The sequence below is a fragment of the Passer montanus genome, unplaced genomic scaffold, assembly GCF_014805655.1.
Source record: "Passer montanus isolate IOZ18808 unplaced genomic scaffold, ASM1480565v1 scaffold11, whole genome shotgun sequence".
Taxonomy (NCBI): Eukaryota; Metazoa; Chordata; class Aves; order Passeriformes; family Passeridae; genus Passer; species Passer montanus.
In genome coordinates, this window is record NW_024357613.1 from 10788203 (window position 1) to 10808252 (window position 20050).

A 20050-nucleotide genomic window follows, 5' to 3' on the forward strand; every position below is an offset into this window, starting at 1 on the left:
TGTCCTGTGGTACCCTTGACATTTAGTCTTCACTCGGTACTTGTTTGCTATGCAGGTGAGCAGTCCTGGTTGTTTGTGTGTCAATCTTCTATGTGACTGCATTCATACTTTCAGCCCTGGAACTTGTCTGTGTGTCACAAACATGTCCTTTTTAGAAAAAACAACAATAACAGAACCAAACCCAAAGTAATAACTATTTTAGGGAAGGAGTTATTTTTAAGATCTTGCTTTTGCCTTGGTTCCTCTGTTAGTGATGCTGACTTGCCTAGTGCTTTATTTTGTTCCAGTGTGGTGTTGTCTCCAAGTAAGTCTTTCATGTTTTGTACTTCACAACCCATTTGGGGGCTGAGGCGATATTGATACTTTGCCTTGCATGGAATTGTTGATGGTTCTAGACCAGCAGAACAAGTGAAGTTGTAGCTTTCATTCTGTTTGGGCTAAATGAAAGTAATTATGAACTTTATCTCCACTCTTCTTTTTAATTGGCTCTTCTGAATATGCAGAGACTAAAATAAATGCCCACAAATGTAAAAAAAAAAAAAAGAGAGTCTAAAGAGTTCTTGCATTTATTGCAAGAATTGACAATCCTAAAATAAAGAGAATGCTGAAATCTGTACCTTGCAAAGTTTCCTAAGGAATTTTGATGTTCTATGTAGCTCAGGTAGTGATTTTAACAAATAACTGAAATCAGTGCTACAGTAAATATTGTTGTATCTGATAAACAATAGTGTGTTAATTATTGATACTGAAGTGTTCATTGTTAATCTGTTTTGTCATAAGGGTTAGAAATTTAGTTTTATTTTTTTACACGTCTCTTTCTGTCTCTGGAAGTTCGACAGTGGTAGCAGTCATGCTGGAACAAAGTGCAATATAAGTATTCTTTCCTCATCTGGGAATGAATAGCAAATTATCTGAGCACTATTGACATAAGAGTACAGTTACATTTAAAAAACAAAGAAACACACATTCACAAAATCAAAACAACAAGATTAAATTATTTTTTAAATTTGTGGTGTGTCAAACCACAAACCTCTGCTGGACTTGAGATTTTTTGTGGCTCAAGCTTACTTTTGTATCTCTCTGCTTGAAACAAATTGATTAAACTACTGTTGTCAGACATTTTTTGTGCTATTGTCCTGATGGTGCAAACTTAAATTTCTTTTTCTTGCAGGCTTACCATTGAAGGAAAAGTGGGAGGCATTTGGTCTTAAACTGAATCATGCTCATCAACAGATGAAAATGACAGAAAATGCCCTTCTCTTTGCATTTGTTGAGGTATTTAGATATTTGCATTTTGATGCTAGGAGGAATAAGGAGAAGCATTTAAAAGACTTTGCAATCAGTGTTATATAAGTTGTTTCATGGCAAGAACCTTGCTGTGAAGTAAAACGTGTGCCATGATAACTGTGAAATCAAAGTGTGCAGATTCAAGGAAGCAGTGGTGAGATGGGCAGTGGAGACTGGTTTGTGGTAGCACATTAATTCTGTGCTGTATAACAGGAATTAGGACAGATATGATAAAAATATCAGTATGTCATATCTTCTTTTTCACTCTAGGAAATGAGAAAAAACGTCCTGATCAGTCTACAGTAGATCTTGCTTCTAGGGATTCCTGTGAAGGATTTAATGTTAAGAATCTGTGCTGTTTATCTAGAAGTGATTTTTCTTAATGTTTCAAACTTGTAATATGTTTTGATGACATTAAGTGTGATTATGAGAAACCATGAGATTTTTTCATGTTTGTTTAAATATATTCTCTCAAATTTCATGTGAAGTGGGTGAGATGTTGACCAGTCCTCTATAAAAGATGTATTTGTGAGTAGTTGGCGAACCTCTGACTTAAGTACAGTTTTAATTAATAGGGTACAGATTCCTTAGGAGCATGATACTGCTTGTGTTTTTGGATTTCTTTGGATTAACTTTATTCTCATGTGGTGTAAGTGATGCATATGCACCACAGTACTAGATTGCACCAGTAAGGGATCTTCAATCTGTTGTATTTGAGCCAATCTAACTGGTAACTCATACAATGGTATAACTGTGTGTCTTCTGTGGCTGACAAAATGACTGCTGTTATTGAGAGAGCAGTAAAACTGCTGCTGCTGTAAAGGTCTGGAGTTGCCATTTGTCTAATCAATCTGTAGATTGCACACAAGTAATTCCAGTATCTCAGTGCTTCAGTTGACACTTCATTTCTGGCAACATGATTAACAAATTGATCTTGCTTTCAGGGTACTCTGGCACAAGCAGTAAAAAAAGGAGAATGGGTTTTATTGGATGAGATTAACTTGGCTGCAGCAGAGACTTTGGAGTGCCTGAGTGGTTTATTGGAAGGATCATCTGGATCACTGGTGTTATTAGACAGAGGAGACACAGGTACTATTTCTATGCTTGCTTATCTTGGTATTCAACTGAGTTACCTATCCTATGTAGCTCAAAATAAGTTGAGATCATTTACCATTAAAATGAATGTGTGCACAAGAGGGCAATGTGTTCTTAGTAGATTTCATACCTGTTTGCAAGAGGTCCAAAACACTGGTGTGTTCTCAACAGCACTATGGGCACTGCTGTGTAAGTTAACTGCTTTTACAGATGTAAAGATAAAAAAATGCAGCTGCTGAATGCTGCTCTCAAGAGCTGCAGATAGAGGCAAATGTTGTGTGCACATCCCAGGCTGGATTTTCTACCTGGCTGAGCGAAACACTGGCTATTGTTCTGAAAGAGACAAAAGGAGTTCCAAGTTTAGGGCTGACATAATTTTTGAAATGTTTTGTGTTGTTTCAACATATTACTACACACAAAAAAGTTCAGGGTTTTACATGCCTGTGGCTGTTGAGAAGATGCAGGTACTTAAAATCACACAGGACTATTCTCTGAAAATTCTTGATGCTGGCATTTTTAAGGAAATGTAGTAGTGCAGCAATAGAAAGTTGCATTAGATCAAATACACTGTATTTAACGTATAAATATCCTGTGTTTATCATGGACTTTGTCTTTTATTTCTGTTTTGCTTTAGAGCCTCTTGTCCGTCACCCTGATTTTCGCTTGTTTGCGTGCATGAATCCAGCTACAGATGTTGGAAAGAGAAATCTTCCTCTAGGAATAAGAAACAGGTAGGAAATAATGATTCTGAGATAAAATAGTCACTGTCTTTTTCAGAGTTTAATTAGTTTCAGGAGTTGACCCACTGGTCAAGAGTGCTTTATCTGAAGCCTGAGGATGCAAGTATGAACTCAGATTTACTGCCTGTAAGAGATGTATAGTGAAGGTTTTTCATGAAATAGTGTCAGCAAAATACTTTGGTGAAGTAGCAGAGCCATGAGCAAATGGTCTATCAGTAGTGTAGAGTGTTGTCATTGGGAGCAGGAAATGATTATTCCTCACATTTAAGCTGTCAGAACCTGGGAATGCTACTGCAGCAGCTTATGTTCCTTGTGAGAGTAATAAAGACAGGTATGTGCTTAGTGTCAGTTTAGCAGTCTTTCTGTTGACTTAGAAGAGTTGATGATCCTTGCAAAAAGCTGCATGTCCAGTCTTGTTCACTCAAAAGCAAGGTAGTTTGCATGGTGGCACAGATGTGTGATACTCAAAATATTTGATGTGTGGTCTCAATGCATGTAAGCTGTGGCAAGGCAATTGGAATTGCGGCAAATCCATACTTCAGTACCATTACCTATTATATATCTCCTCCTTGATGCAGTTTCCCTCATGAGTGCCAAAAGTTGCATGTGTAGTCCCTTCCCAGATTCATAAACACTGGGCAAGACTCTAGAGATGCACCAGCTATGTGTAACTGGTAATTTGTAGTTATTAGTGGCAAAGCAAGGTTTTATTGCTATTGGCTCTCTTGCAGAATAGTGAAAGGAAAGGAAAGAAAATGAGTGTAATACAGAAGAAAAGAGACTTCAGCATCAGCATAACGTGCTAAGTTTAAATGAATTTATGTTTCTATTTGTCAGAAATACCTACTGCTGTGTCAGTACTTAATTGTTTAGGCTGTAATATTGAGTATCTATTGCAAATTTTTAAAAATTGTAATTTAAGTCACACAGTTCACTATCAGTGTAAGATGTTAAACTAATTCAAATAAATTACTTGAAAGTATTAGTAATACCTTCTTTTTCAACTGCTCAGTCTGTAGGTTTGGAAATCTGTAGGTCTGCAGCTTTACCAATGTTACTTTTCTGTTACTTAAAAATTTAAAATGTTATATGCCATGAGATTTATATATGACATGATTTTTCAATATGGTCAGATGCCTTAAGTGTTACAGATTGATTTGATTCATGCAGGTTTACTGAACTTTATGTAGAAGAATTGAGAAATGAAGGAGACTTGCAAATTCTTATAATGGATTATCTGAGAAGCTTGAATGTAAACAAAAATACATTACAAGGAATTGTGAAGTAAGTTGACTGTAATCTTTTAAAATTCTTGAAGAAATAAGTCACAAAAAGTATGTGACAGTAGTCTGTGGTTAGACTGCTTTGGGAAACACTACAATGATCCCCGTGAAGCAGTTGGCATAGCTGTAGAAAATGGAAGAGTATAGACATCTGTCTTATTAATTCTGCAGGTTTCTGTATTTGTGGGAAGGAGATTTTTTTTTTTTTAATTCAGAATTGTTTTCTTGGTGGCACCAGTTAAATAGCATTGTTGTTTCAGTCCTCTTTCACGTCTGAGAGACTACAATGGTTTGCTTCTGTAGATGATTCTGAAGAAAGTCTTGTGTTTGTCTAGAGTTACCTGTCTTTCCCCTAGTGTAAGGTGAACTATCTCATGTTTAGAATAGTTGGAGTTTATAATCACTCTCTGTACATCGAGTTCTGTCAAAAATATGTCTCTAAAAATACTCTGTTGCTGTGCTTCAGTGACTGTACAGATGGCAGAGCTTGGCATGGCTTTCATAACCTGGAGCTTTTGAGAAAAGTAACAGTTGGGAATAAACTGAAGTGTTTGCACTTGAGGTTTGATTCCTTGAAGCAATGGTCTGATCAGTAACAGCTCTATGTGACTTTATTTTTGCAGCTTTTATTTGTCTGTGAGAAAGGAAGCAGAAACAAAGTTGGTGGATGGAACTGGCCACAGACCTCACTACAGTCTTCGTACCCTGTGCAGGGCGTTGAGATTCGCAGCATCTAACCCATGTGGCAGCATAGCACGCTCCCTGTATGAGGTGATTACCTGGGCTGCCATTTGTTTCAGTGTGTATTCACTACAGAGGTTGTTTGGGTAAAGGATAATCTTCTCCAAGTTCAGTATTGAACAGAAATGGTTCTTTAATCTGTATGTTTTTTCCTTATTTTTCATGTTTCTCATTGAAAATAACTTTTCTTCTTAGGGCTTCTGTTTGAGTTTCCTGACCCAGCTTGACAGAAGTTCCCACCCACTGGTTCAAAAGCTAATATGCCAGCATATAATCTCTGGCAACATCAAAAGCCTTCTCAAGCAGGTAGGCGACTAAGATTATGAAGAGCTGTCTTATTTAAAGTAGAATTTATTTTGAGTTGTCTTCCCTCGTTTTTAACTCTGCATTTCATTCTTGCAGTTCTGTTTTTCATTCTACAAAGTTAAGAAGTGGAAAAAATTAATGCCATTCTTTTGTAGTTTTTTACTTTGCTTGAATGTTGATATGTTAGCTGGTTTATTTGTTAATTTGAAAAAATACGGAAGCCTGAATAACTAAAGCACTGTGGAGTGTGGGCAGCTCAATGCAGCGGCTCCAGCTGTAAAGCTTTGCAGACTTTGGAGGAGCTTTCTCAGGCTTTATATTTTTAGGCTCTGAATGTAGAACATAAGGATATGAGGAGGCATCTGTGCTTTGTCTCTTATGGGAAAGGAAGAATGTCACTAGTGCTGGGAACCCAGCAGGAGTTTGCATGGGGGGTGGGGAAGTCAGCTAAAGAGATGGGTATTTGTTTCAAAATAAACCCTTTTATGCTGGCAAATATGTATAAATATATAAAAATATTAAAGCAAAGTTCCTGCTTGTAAGTGCCCTTCAAAATTCAGTGCTAAGACTCTTGAGACTTTTTTATCTTCATGCCACTGGCAAATATTCCTGTTTCATGACCCTGAAATAATCTGGTCAGGTTTTTCCTCTAATTTGAATTCTGTAACCAGGGACAGTGTTTACTGCAGGAGTGCTCAGGGATTAATTTAAAATTACTTTAGAGAATATGTGGCAGTGGTGTAGCAGTAGCGGTTTCATTAGCAAATTGAAACCCATCTGTATAATATGTTATTTCTGTCATGTCTCCTTAGCAAATACCAAAACCTAAAGGAGGGAGTTTTGTACTTATAGAAGGGTACTGGATTTCAGCTGGGGACAAAGAACCTGCAGTAGATGAGAGTTATGTGCTCACTCCTTCAGTTAAGCTTAATCTGAAAGACATTGTCAGGGTTGTGTCTGCAGGGTAAGTGTTTTAAATTCTTAATTTAAAAAATTAAGGTAAATATGTTTGTTTAGGCCTTGAGTTGCTGATATCCCTCTAATCTTTATTGTTTGAATGAATGATGTCTATTTTCCTTCTACTTTACAGTTAACTTTTCATTATAGAGTGACTTGAAATTTATACATGTGTTTCTTGTTTCCTTAAACCATCTTACTGCCATACCCATTTTTATTTAAATTCTGATTTAGAAACTTGCAGTTAGAATAACCTGCTTATTTCACACTGCCATGAAAAGCTTCATGGGTAGCTGTTAGCACCTGGGAATAAAGATATTTGTATTTCCTTGTTATGTGTGATCTTGGGTACCCCAATGGAGTTAAGTGGTGGTGTTTTGATAGTGTGATTTAACAATGTTCACATCTTGTGTGTGGGAAAGTCATGGCTCATGCTTCTAGCCCACTATTTTGGTCATGGCTTTTAGGACTCATCCAATACTGATTCAAGGAGAGACCTCTGTTGGTAAAACCAGTTTAATTCGCTGGTTGGCTGCTGCTACTGGGAATCACTGTGTAAGGATTAACAACCATGAACATACTGATATCCAAGAATATATTGGCTGTTACACATCAGATGCCTCTGGAAAGTTGGTATTTAAGGAAGGTAAGTGAGCATGTTCTGTATACTCCAAATTCCTGTCTCATTTCGGTGCCTGGGTTTTTTTTCCCGTTTCTGATTATCTTGTCTGGTTTATTACAATGCAGAGATGACCTGTCATAAAGTTAGTAGTTGCACTTTAATGATAATTGTGTACTTTTCAAAGAATTCTGAAAAGTTCATGAGTGTCTCATCATGCTTGTCCCATGGAACCTAAAGATGATAAGCCAACAATTTAAACAATGCTGTTGCTTCCTTCTCTGGATCAGTGTTCATCCTGAATGAAATGGGTTGCTGAAAGTATCTGAGTGGATGCTTCTGTTAGATTTGCTTTATAAGATTTTTAACTAGGCATTTTTGTGTTCCCCCCAAGGCATTCTCATAGATGCAATGAGAAAGGGCTACTGGATCGTTCTAGATGAGTTGAATTTGGCTCCCACTGATGTTCTGGAGGCTCTCAACCGCTTGTTGGATGATAACAGAGAGCTGTTCATTACTGAGACTCAGGAGGTTGTCAAAGCTCACCCTCGCTTCATGCTGTTTGCCACACAGAACCCTCCAGGTCTCTATGGTGGCAGAAAGGTCTGTATGATCTGTTCCTTTTGGATAGCTAAGACTTTAGGGAGTTCATCTCTCTCATATATAAAGTGTGATGTGAAAATGTTTTGATGTGTAGCATCATGAATCTCTCAAGAGGAAGAGAGTTGAGGTGGCTCTGGACTGTCAGTACAGCTGGGCTCTGTTTAGTGAGTTGCTTGTGTCATGGATACAGAATTTCTAATTAATTTTAGGTACTTGAGATTTAAGTGATTTAGTTAATTGGAGTGCACATATATTATACTTGAATCAGCATTTCTTATCCAAGAGCACTGGGAAAGAGGTTCTACTTAGGCTGTAGAAGTCCATTTTGTACTGGCTTTTGTCTGGAATAGGTAATTTTCTTTATAGTGACTGGTATGGGCTGTGCTTTGGATTTGTGATCAAAACAGTGTTGATAGCACAGGGGTGTCTTAATTATTACTGGATAAAGCTTGCACAGATTGACGGCCTTCTGTGCTTCTCACACTGCCCCATGTAGTTGTGCAGTAGGTGGGGAGTGCACAGCTGGACAAAGCTTGCACAGATTGAAGGCCTTCTGTGCTTCTCACACTGCCCATGTAGTTGTGCAGTAGGTGGGGAGTGCACAAGAAGCTGTGAGGGGACACAGCTGGGACAGCTGACCCCAGCTGCCCAAAGGGATGTTCCATGTCGTATGACACTGTGCTCAGCAGTCAGAACTGGGGGGAGAGGGAGGAAGAAGGGGAGTTAAGTGTTTGTTTCCCTAAGTAACTGGTGTGTGATGAAGCCCTTACTTCCTGGAGATGGTTGAATACCTGCCTATTGATGTGAAGAGATGAATGAATTGCTAATTTTGCTTTGCTTGCACGTGCACCTTTTGCTTTACCTATGAAGCTGTCTCAGCCTACTAGTTTTATCACTTTTTCTCTTCCAATACTCCCATTGTAGGGAGAGTGAGCATGTGGCTTTGTAATGCTTAGCTGCCTATGCCCTTAAAACACCCAGTCCATTTTAAAGCTTTTGTCCTCATCCAGATTGTCTCTTACGCTTTGTTTCAGTGTTGGTGTGTCTGTGTTTATTTGTATGCTAGAACACTATCCTTATTTCCTTTGGATGTGTAGGGGAACGTGTGTGAGCAATATCAAAGGAAAAATTCAAACAGTAGTGTGGTCTCATATTTTAGGTTTTGTCCAGAGCCTTCAGAAATCGTTTTGTGGAGCTGCATTTTGATGAACTGCCAAGTGCTGAACTGGAAACCATCCTGCACAAGCGATGCAGTTTGCCACCTTCTTACTGCAGCAAGCTTGTCAAAGTCATGTTAGACCTGCAAGTATGAGAGTATTTTTTCTTTTACTATAAGAAATGCAAACATACTTGAAAGTGTCATGTGCAAAGTAGTAGAAATGTTTTCTGAGGGGGAGGTATTGTTGGCTGAAGGATATTTAAAATCCTAAACCATGGAGAGAACCCACCAAGATACTAATTTTCAGTGGTTAAGACTAAGACTAGGGAAGGTGATGCCAGATTTGAGAGAAAGCTAGGAGCATGAAAAAACCACACACCCAAAACCCAAAAAACAAACCAAAAAACTAGACACCTTGGGATTTAATGTGTAAAATTATCCCTGTGCTCTGGAGCAAAAGCACACTATTGGATTTGTAGAGGTTTTTGGGTCATGTGAAATTTAGTATTATTTTTCAGCAGCAATTTTGGATATGTTTGGATACTCCCATATTCAACAGACATTTGACACTTAGTATGTAGCTAAAACTACCTTGTATATAAAAGCAATTACTGCAGCACAAGCTGGATTTTGTTTTATTCCAGGTACCTATTTTATTCTTAGTGGTTTTTTTTTGTTTTGTTTTTTTTTTTGGTTTGGTTTTGTTTTGTTTTGGTTTTTTTTGTTTCTTTTTGTTGGTTGTTTTTTTTTTTTTGTTTTTTTTTTTGGTTTGGTTTTGTTTTGTTTTGGTTTTTTTTTTGTTTGTTTCTTTTTGTTGATTGGTTTTTTTTTAAATTATCATTATCTAAATTATTTAGTTCCTGGTGCTCATCAAATACCTGCCTAAAAGGAGTTAGTATTCACACGTTGTGACTCTACTGGACTCTTTTTTTTCTAGTTTTTCATAGAATTTTCTTGTTGCAATGTCACTGCAGAGTGGGATGATTAGCTTTGCCTGAAGTATTTGGACAGGTTCCTAAAAGGAGTTAGTGTTTAGATGTAGTGACTCTACTGGACTTTTTTTTCTAGTTATTCAAAATTTTCTTGTTGCAATGTCACTGCAGAGAGGGATGATTAGCTTTGCCTGAAGTATTTGGACAGGTTGATGAAAAAATACCTCACATTTTGTTCTTGTGGCAGTCTTACCGCAGAGGTTCGACGGTGTTTGCTGGGAAGCACGGATTCATTACCCTGCGGGACCTGTTCCGCTGGGCTGAGAGGTACAGGTTGGCAGAGCAGCTGCAGAAGGAGTATGACTGGCTTCAGCACCTAGCAAATGATGGTGAGCTCTGCTGCCCCAGAGTATCTGTAGAGTTGCTTTCCAGTCCCCACTTCTTAAGTGTAAACTTTTGTTGCTGATTACCCAGGTAGCAATTGCTTTCTCTCTTCCTCTGTTTTGTAGGTTTTATGCTTCTGGCGGGCAGAGTCAGGAAACAGGAGGAGGTGGATGTTATTCAAAATGTCATTGAAAAACACTTCAAGAAAAAAATCTATCCTGAGTCTCTCTTCTCAGGGGAAAGTGTCAAAAAGCTGCTGGGTGAGTTTCCTAGAGGGACCCCACTGGTAGAACTCTAGATGTGACTGAAGCTGATGGATTGCTTTGTGTTGTGCAGCTAAGTCTTCCACGTGGATGTCAGTGATGGACAGAGATTTTGGCCATGTTGTCTGGACTCAAGGGATGAGGAGACTTGCCATTTTGGTGGGACGAGCCCTGGAGTTTGGTGAACCAGTACTGCTGGTGGGAGACACTGGGTAACCTTACTTTTTATGATGCTCTTGGTAGTGCTGTACCAGCTGCTGAGACAAAATGATTATGTGGACTTCTGTGCTGCTTTGATCCTGGACCTTTTGATTTGAGTCTGTCTCATGGTAGACTTGCAGCTGCTGTTTTTCACAGTTCCCTTTTGAGGGGAAGCAGATTCATCTCATTTAGCCTGGGTCTTTGATGGGTTTATCTTCACTGTGTAACTACATAGAAGTTATATAACAGTAGTAAAATGAAAGTGAACTGACTTCTGTCCCCAGCTTACAAGGTGCCCTGTAGAATCTCACTGTGCCTCACAGGAGGGGCTGCTTTTGGGGTATTGTGACATTTTTCTCTTTGAGAGCACATTCAGTTTGCAGGTTTTATGAGCTTGAATATAGTCTTGCTACCACTTCTCCACCTCTTGTGCTGTAGTGGAGGTCATGGAAGAGCAAGTCTGCTCTTGTGCTAGTTATAAATTTGTAGAGTAAATTTTTATGGAAGAGAATGAAAGAAAAATGATAGAAAAGAGAGAAGGAAAATTTACTTGGGTAGTAAATGAAATACTGGTACTCAGCAGTTTATTCCCTCAGACTTAGGCTTGGTCTAGACATGTAGCATTTCCAGTTCAGTGAAATGTTAGGCTGGTTGAGTATCTGCAAGGGCAATAAACTTGACTTTGAACATGCAGAAATCTATCAATGCAGCTATTGATTTAAATTTAATTAAAGGCTTCTTGTGCAAGTCAGCAACAGTTGTGCCAAAAATGGCTTCATTTTGCATACATTTCTTTGAAGGAAAGAAGCAGGAGAAAATTTGCACGTTGGGCTTTTGCCTCATAGCTCTTCAGTGAAAGTATGAATCCTGTCCAAAGTGAACTGGCTGTTTGGTTTTGCTGATTTTTTTAATTCATCCTTTTTAATTAAATTACTTGTTTGCAGGTGTGGTAAAACCACTATTTGTCAGATCTTTGCAGCATTAGCAAATCAGAAGCTGTACTCAGTGAATTGCCACCTGCACATGGAGACATCAGACTTCCTGGGAGGGCTGCGACCAGTCAGGCAGAGGCCCAAGGAGCAGGTTTGTCTTACACCAGTAATAGCTTGGATGGTGTGACCATGGAAGAAAAAAGTAGCAGTTACCACTTCTCACTTTCTTTTCCACTTCTTAGGAGGAATCTGATGGTTCTAGACTCTTTGAGTGGTGTGATGGACCTCTTGTTTTAGCAATGAAGGAGGAGGGTTTTTTCCTCCTTGATGAGATTTCTTTAGCTGATGATTCTGTACTAGAGCGGCTTAACAGGTATGTCTGAAATGTGGTAGTACTAAGCATCTTCACTGTGTCTGTTCATTATCCAAACATGAGTGGGGTAAATCTGACTTCTTTTAGGCACTCTTGTTTCCTAGCTTAGGTGAGCTGCTCTCTTGCTGACAAGGACAATGGTACAAATAAAACTTGAAAGTAAAGTCTCTGGCTTACCATCTGCAGTATTGAGGTTTTCAGCCTGCCAGTGAGCTCTTGAAATTATGTACCTTGTAAAATCCCAGGAACAAATTCTAGTTATTCCCCTCTTTTGTGTGTGTGTGTGTGTAAAGAAAACCCACAGAACAACTAAAATATAAATTCAACTTCATTATCTGTTTGCAGCAGTATCCTTCATTTTAGTATTTTCTGTTACCCATTATATTGGGTAAAGAAAAGTTTATCCAGGCCAATTAGTATTATTTTCATTTTTAAGTAGTCTTTTGAAGTGTGGAGCAAAACTTAAGTAATATTTTTTTTACATTCTCACTAGTGTTCTTGAAGCTGAAAAGACATTGGTACTTGCTGAAAAAGGTGGCCAAGATGATGAGGAGAATGAAGTAGAACTGTTAGTTGCAGGAAAGAAATTCCGTATCCTTGCAACCATGAACCCAGGAGGTGACTTTGGGAAAAAAGAGGTAAATGCCAAAACATCTGGGAATACAGTGTGCATCTTCTGGTCATACTGACCACTAAGTGGTTGAAGGTGCAGTGCAGAAATGCATCACACCAGTTCTGGCATCCAGTGCTTTCTAGCTGGCATTCGCTTCATTGCTCTAAAGGAGGATTGGGGTGAATCTCTTTTCTGCCACTTCTGTGGGCTGTCACTTTGGCGTTATAAATGAATACTCAGCAAAATGTCAGAGAAAGCTTCAGGCCTCTTAATACCCTAGTTGGGCTTGATACATAGAATATTCAAGTACAGGAACTGTGACTTGTGAAGCAAGTAAATCTAGCTCTCTGGGGTAGTACAAAGTTACGTAGCAGATTTTTCTCCCTAATGCTATTCAGAAGGTGATGGTCTTCTTGTGTTTCTTAATGAATAATAAACATCATATCCCAAAAAAGCTTTTTCATTAAATGAAAAAAATTGTTTCTGAGGTTGAGAAGTAATTTAAAACATGTTTTAAAAGACCCATAAGACAGCAAAACCCTACAACTTTGAAGCAGTGTTGGAAGCTAGTTTTATAAAAAAGAATCAGAAGCTCTTTTACTCAAAAGAAGATGGGTACTCCATTTAAAGTGGTTTCTGAAGTAGAGAACCACTCATTGAAGCCATGTGTTTAAACAGGATTTATTTCTGGATTGCATTTGTGCTACTAATTATTGTTTGACCAATTCAGCCAAGGAAAAGAGGAATTCGAGAAAGAAGTTGTAATTGAAGGCGAATTTCCATGTGCTGGTTTGCCTCTGTAAGCAAAGGGAGATTATGGAGCCATTGTTTGATACATGGTGTCCTAAAATGAAATGGAGCTTTGGTGTTTGCAAGCCAGCTCAGCTTTTTCCCCTATTCTTTTGAGCTTTCTTTACCACCCATTTCCTGCATTGATGCCACTACTAGAAGTCTTATGAATCCTTCTTCTTTCAAAGATTTTCTTACAAAGTGTCTCTGTCAAAATTAGAAGGAAATATCTATCTTGTTCACTTTATTTACTGTTTACAAGTACAGTGACTACAAGGCTGTTGTTAACTGTCCTTTAGGGAAGATGTTGTAATGAATCTTTAATTGCTCTGTCATCCTGCTTGTTTGCAGCTTTCCCCTGCGCTGCGCAACAGATTTACAGAAATATGGTGTCCACAGAGCAATGGCCGTGATGATTTGATACAGATTGTGAAACACAATCTTCATCCAGGATTGTCTCTGGGTGCAGTAAACCACAAGGGTAGGTATTTCTGTGTGTTGATACTCAACTATTGCTAAGAAAATAAGGAATTTTGGAGGCTGCCAACCTTTCCTCAGAATGTACACAACTGTCACCATTTTTCTGCTACATTTCTCCCTGAGGACAGTGTGATATATTCTGGACTTCATTCTTCCTTCATTGTGTATCTTATATGTCTAGCCAGAAGTAAATTCAAGGCTGTGTTTACTTCACCATCCAGGTAGCTGAACTATCCCCAGCCCTTCAGTGTTCCAGCTTGGTTTTAATATAGTGTGTTGAAAGAACTGGTACTTCACTTTCTGCCAGCAGCTTCACTGTTAGTGGTAGTCACTTGATGCTGTCTTGTTACCTGAATTGAAAAGGATCTGTAAGAACAGCTCAGGCAGGAGCTTTCTCTTCTCTTACTCGGTTTCTAGGATATAGAGTACCCATCTACATTGCTCATACAGCTGTACCTACTTTGAAGATGTTTTTACAACAGTGTAGTAGACGTGACCAAAAAAATTGTAACTCAAATTTATTTGGTGTTTTTTGTTTTGTTTTGTTTGTTTGATTTTAAATTATTTTTTTTTTAGGGGCAGACATAGCAGAACTCATGATGGACTTTGTTGAATGGCTGACTAATCAAGAGTTTGGTCGCCAGTGTATTTTCAGTGTGAGAGACATCTTGGCCTGGGTTAATTTTATGAATGTCATGGCAGAGAATGAGTCAAGTTCTGCCAAGGGATGCAGCCGCCTCAGCATTTCTCCAGGGATATCTTTTATCCATGCTGCGTGTTTGGTGTATATTGATGGAATAGGATCAGGTAAGTCTTCAGTGCTCATTTGGTAGCAGAGAATATGAAACTGTGTATTTGTATTAATATTTTTAGTCAAATGCAAGCAAAATGCTTTGGGGCAGCATGGGACTCTCCTAGGAGACGTTTTCACTTCCATTTGCACGTCATTGTCCCTTTTCTGTGTTTCAGTAGCAAGAGTTGGAGTAATAGAGCAAGATGAGGTAAATTAGAGGGATAATGATATTACAAAGGCTAGCACACAAATAAAGAAAACCTGTGGTTTTACTGAGCTGATACAGTACTTGAGCACATCAGCACATACTATGCTCCCTATCCCCCACTGCGCATGTCAGCATCTGTCTGTGCAGGCCTGTACCATGCATATAGCTGAGAATGCATCTTTGTGTGTTTGGCTGCTGGCCCAGCTGATACATAGTAGATTAGGGAGAGGAGGAGAAGTGGAAGACACAAGAAATGCCAGAAGAGAAAGCCTGGGGGTGTTTATGGCATGGGATCAGGGTGATTGTGACAGTAGAAGAAAGGGGGTTGGAAATACGGTGTCCTTAGTTCTGTTGCTCACAGAACAATCTGTCCATGGTAAAGAGTCCTGGGAGCACTGAAAACAGTAAAATAATACATAAACCTGTGTGAACATGTAGGGTTTCTTGTCATCAGATAAATGTGCCTAGTGCTGTTTTGAAGCACATTTAACTTTCTTAATTACAGGTACAACATCCTGCTCAGCTGATACGGCTTTATTAGCTCGCAAGAAATGCCTGACATTCTTACATGAGAAAATGAGTCAATTCTTTGAGCTGACTGATTGTCAGAAGAATGAACTAAAGATTTATGACAGAACAAAGGAAAAAGAGTTTGTATGGATGGACGACTTTATGGGAATTCACCCATTTTTTATTCCAAGAGGCAAGAGACTGTGGGAGTGGGTGGACATTTATTCTGTGATTACATTTGTAGTAGTTTTTTTATTCACTAAATCTAAGTAGGGTACCTGAACTATCATAGAACAATTGATTGGTTCTTAAGCTTTAGAAAAATCCCTTTTCTGCCTCCAATTATCTAGATTGCAATTCAGTCATGTTTAAGACACATCTTTTTTCATTACTTCTTAATGGTTAATGGCTTAATTTTTGTATACTTTTTTTTTATGTAACAAACCTTTTTTTAAATTCTGAGTTGCAATTTTCTGTTGCTTTTGCATGCTCAAAATGCCTGTTAACTTTCACTAACTAAAGCTGCAGTTCATCCTAGCCCTTGTGCAAAGCATGGGAAGCAGGGGTGCAAAGCTAAACAGAATGGAGGTTAATGCCCTGCCTTGTTCTAGGCTCTCAAAGATTTGCTGTAATTTTGGCAAAATCATGAAATCTCTGCATTTCGGTTCCTCATGGGACAAAAAAAATGCAAATGAAACTAGTAAAACACTGCTTCTTATCCTTAAAATACCACAACAGGACTAAAAATTGATAACTGTGAGCTTTCTAGCTCTGTTGGTTAGTTTTTAGCACATGGACCTGTATGTTCCTCCTGTTGTATTAATTGTTCATATTTGAGCTTTCTGGCATTCATGGATTGTGTTAGTCGTGCATAAAATTGTACAAAGTAGTGCTTTGTTGTAAATTGCTTAGCTCCCCTCTGCTGATTAGTTCACAAAAGGAATCTCTTTGGATCTCTTTCCTACTAAACTGGTATCAGTTTGTGTAGAATGCATTGGTGATTAATGTCTTTTATACATGAGCATTGCTGTGCTACGTATTTGGGGGAGTGATGTCCAAGGAGCTATACTGGCTGGAATTTGACAGACAAGCTCTGTGCTCTCTCCCCACTGGATGCCATAATAACAGTAAAGGAGAAGCAGACTTTTAATTAAGGGGATGTTCCTTCACAGAACTGGCAGTGTATGGAACAGATTAATGTGTTATTCTGGGGCGTGACTGGATTGTATCCCTCAGTGTCAATTTTTCAAGAACTGCTTCTGAGGTTTAGATCCACATGACTTAAGTGCAAGAACACATTTATGTTTTTTCGGGGATAGATCTCTAGTTTAAATCATGAACCAGAAGGTATTGAGGTTTCATGGCAAAATAAATCCTACATCCATATGCTTGTTTTGCACAATTCAGTATAAATATGTGGAGATGGGCTGAGATGCAGCTGTGGGTCCAACAAAGTGTATGTACCACATCTTTGAGAATGGCATACAAGCTGGATCTCCATTGCTTGCTGTACTGACATCAGCAATTTACATACAGAGTGAACTCATTCAGAGACACACTTTCAGCACCTCCAGCATAAACATTCTTTAATTTTTTTCTGGTTTATCTTTCCTTTGTTTTAGGCCCCGTTCTCCAGAGGAACAACATGACAGATTATGCTTTAAATGCTGGGACTACAGCAGTGAATGCACAGAGACTGTTAAGAGCCCTACAGCTTAACAAACCTATTTTATTGGAGGGATCACCAGGAGTGGGCAAGACCAGCCTAGTTGCTGCCCTGGCAAAAGCCTCAGGGAACTGTCTTGTTCGAATCAACCTGTCTGAGCAAACGGTAGAATAAAATATTATTTTCATTACTCAGTGTTTATGGCAGGGTAGAAGCTCTGTATAACTTTTAAAGTGCAGTTCTCTTTAACTTTGGCACTGTGTCTAAAATGTCAGTTTTTCCTTCTTGGTCGGAGTGGTTTCAAAACCAAATGGGAGGGGGAAGGATACAGAGCAGTAAGCTTCTGTGAGTGAATCCCAATTCCCAGATATTTCTCTTCTTTTCAGGTGAAGCCATGCATATCCTTGTTTGCTGTCTTTCTCTTGGCTTCTTCAATGTTAGTCAAAAACAGCTTTAAGGCTTTTTAGCTTTTCTGTCGCAATTTAATTTTTTGTTGTTAAATATTACACCTGGTCACTGGAGTCCTATAATGGAAAAGCTTTCAGCATTTTGCAATTGCTGAAAATTTTTAATTACACCTGGTCACTGGAGTCCTATAATGGAAAAGCTTTCAGCATTTTGCAATTGCTGAAAATTTTTAATTACACCTGGTCACTGGAGTCCTATAATGGAAAAGCTTTCAGCATTTTGCAATTGCTGAAAATTTTTAATTACACCTACAAGTGTAGGTATTAAAAGAAAGGGAGAAAATGTTAAGTAAAGTTAACAAATGCTGTTTATGAATGTCTGTTAAATTTTTTAATTCCTCAACTCCCCCATTCTGTTCTTTACTCCCGAAGGATGTGACAGACTTATTTGGAACAGATTTGCCTGTTGAAGGTGGGAAGGGAGGAGAATTTGCCTGGCGTGATGGGCCACTGTTGGCAGCATTAAAGGCTGGACACTGGATTGTCTTAGATGAGGTAAATTCAGGTTTGGGGGCAAATAAAATGGAATGTTCTAGAAGAGCAAATTTGGTGATTTGGCTTGTGGAATACCTTTGAGTGCTGATGACCTCCCTTCTTGGAGGCAGGTGATGTCTAGACTTCCTTGAGACAAGAGAACAAGGATTGAATCCCAGCTTAAATTATTGCAGAAAACCAAGGATGAGTTTGATTTACATTTGAAAGTTTTTAGGGAAGAGTATCAACAGAAGTTTCGGTACAAATATTCTTTACGGATACAATTTCACTGAATTAGAAGGTGTTTTTCTGGGGACTAATATATACTGCATTGGTTACTGATTTAATTGAGATGGAGAAGAGTTCCATCTTGCCAGTATAAGCTTTCCTGCCACTGCAGGTTTGTTCATGTATCACGTAGCAAGTGCTTTCAAGCATGTGTGCACACATCTGCCTTCTTGGCAATATGCATTCTAATTACTGCAGAGTGCAGAATATTCAGTTCCTTAGCCCCTTGCATACCTCGCTTTTGCCCCCGTTGAGAAGAATGCCACTTCAAACAACCACTAGAATTAGATAGCTCAGACTGCCTTAATTTAAACAAACAAAATGCTCTGAGTGCCAGAAATATATGAACGTAAATTCAGGAAAAGTCTTGAAAATGCAGTTTTTGCAGTGGAGAATTGTTTTGTTATCACAGTGAAAAAACAAAGTACAAATAACAAGTGAACATAAGGAAGTGTTAGTTGCTCCACTATAGTAACAGTCTAGCCGGTGGTAATAACTTGTGTTAGTTCAAGAACAGCATTGAAATGGAATTTTACCTTCTATATATCCCAGACTATTAGACTAGAGATTATGCAAAAATGTTTTGTGGAGCATTAACATGGTATCTTTCTTTCCTTCCTCAGTTGAATCTGGCTTCTCAGTCTGTGTTAGAGGGGCTTAATGCGTGCTTTGACCACAGAGCTGAGATTTACGTTCCAGAATTGGGAATGAATTTTCATGTACAGCACAAGACAACTAAGATTTTTGGATGCCAGAATCCGTACAGACAAGGAGGTGGAAGGAAGGGTCTCCCCAAGTCCTTTCTTAATAGATTTACACAGGCAAGTTATTTGTTTGATTTCAAGTACATAATGATCCTTTCTTACAGGTTGCTGACTTCGTAAACACTCTTGAATTCTCTTGATTTTTACAGGTGTATGTTGATCCACTGTCAGCAGAAGATATGAAGTTTATTGGGAATACATTGTTTCCTGCTATTGATAAAACTATTATTGCTAAAATGGTTGCTTTCAATAACAAGGTAAACATATTTTAATTTATTTTCTGTAGAAGTAGGAAGAATGAAGTAAGATTAGAAAAAAAATTAGAGTATAATGTTTTATTTCCAAGCATTTTTATAGAGAAGTGTGTGGGTAAAAAAAGAGGGATGGAAATATATGCAGAGGAAATAAAGAACACCACTAAACCTGAATTCTTGTACTATGTCAATCAGATGCTTTGTTGACATTTGACAAGGTACTGTTTTTCATAGAAGAGGAAACATACATACACAGGAGAAAGTAGTAGTCTGTGACCTTAGATAAAATCTCTTGTGTCAGCATCTTACTGCATATTCATTTATAAGAATGCAAGAGTAAACTGCAAAATTGAGCTGACTGTTAAGAGAAACAGTAGAGACAAACTAAATCAAGCTTTAGTTCCTAACATATCTTCAGCAAAGTAAATTCAGCCTGCTCTTTCAGTTGCCTTTGTCTTGTAAGCAGTGCCAAATGCAGAAGTTCAACCGACATTAAAAAAAAAATGTTTGAAGACCAGCTTATGGATGGAATAAAAGATTTTTTTTTTAATTACTACCCTTTTTTTTCAGATTGAAAAAGAAGTAATGGCTGAAAAAAAGTGGGGACAGAAAGGAGGACCCTGGGAGTTCAACTTACGTGACCTTTTTCGCTGGTGCCAGCTTATGCTTGTTGACCAGTCACCAGGATGTTATGATCCAGGCCAGCATGTGTTTTTGGTATATGGAGAGAGAATGAGAACCAGAGAAGACAAAGAAAAGGTGAACCATTTTTCTTCTTCCTTTCTCTTCAGATGGTCAGGACATATTTATAGAAATCCAAGTATAGATCTCCACTTCAAAGATTCCTTGCAATTCATTCATAGATACTT

The 20050-nt window shown here is 38.4% G+C and overlaps 1 protein-coding gene across 1 annotated transcript in view; it reads left to right on the top strand.

The window, feature by feature from the left end:
- MDN1 (midasin AAA ATPase 1) overlaps positions 1-20050 on the top strand; it is a 92827-nt gene that overhangs the window by 23474 nt on the left and 49303 nt on the right. Inside the window, exons 17-40 of the mRNA XM_039727789.1 lie at positions 1172-1275; positions 2232-2376; positions 3017-3113; positions 4293-4406; positions 5029-5176; positions 5342-5452; positions 6265-6416; positions 6877-7055; positions 7423-7631; positions 8791-8937; positions 9970-10111; positions 10232-10366; positions 10443-10581; positions 11515-11653; positions 11745-11875; positions 12369-12513; positions 13629-13758; positions 14334-14564; positions 15264-15461; positions 16891-17099; positions 17774-17896; positions 18787-18984; positions 19077-19184; positions 19752-19940. Of these exons, the coding sequence (XP_039583723.1) occupies positions 1172-1275; positions 2232-2376; positions 3017-3113; positions 4293-4406; positions 5029-5176; positions 5342-5452; positions 6265-6416; positions 6877-7055; positions 7423-7631; positions 8791-8937; positions 9970-10111; positions 10232-10366; positions 10443-10581; positions 11515-11653; positions 11745-11875; positions 12369-12513; positions 13629-13758; positions 14334-14564; positions 15264-15461; positions 16891-17099; positions 17774-17896; positions 18787-18984; positions 19077-19184; positions 19752-19940 (3623 nt within the window). The remainder of the gene's footprint in view (positions 1-1171; positions 1276-2231; positions 2377-3016; positions 3114-4292; positions 4407-5028; positions 5177-5341; positions 5453-6264; positions 6417-6876; positions 7056-7422; positions 7632-8790; positions 8938-9969; positions 10112-10231; positions 10367-10442; positions 10582-11514; positions 11654-11744; positions 11876-12368; positions 12514-13628; positions 13759-14333; positions 14565-15263; positions 15462-16890; positions 17100-17773; positions 17897-18786; positions 18985-19076; positions 19185-19751; positions 19941-20050) is intronic.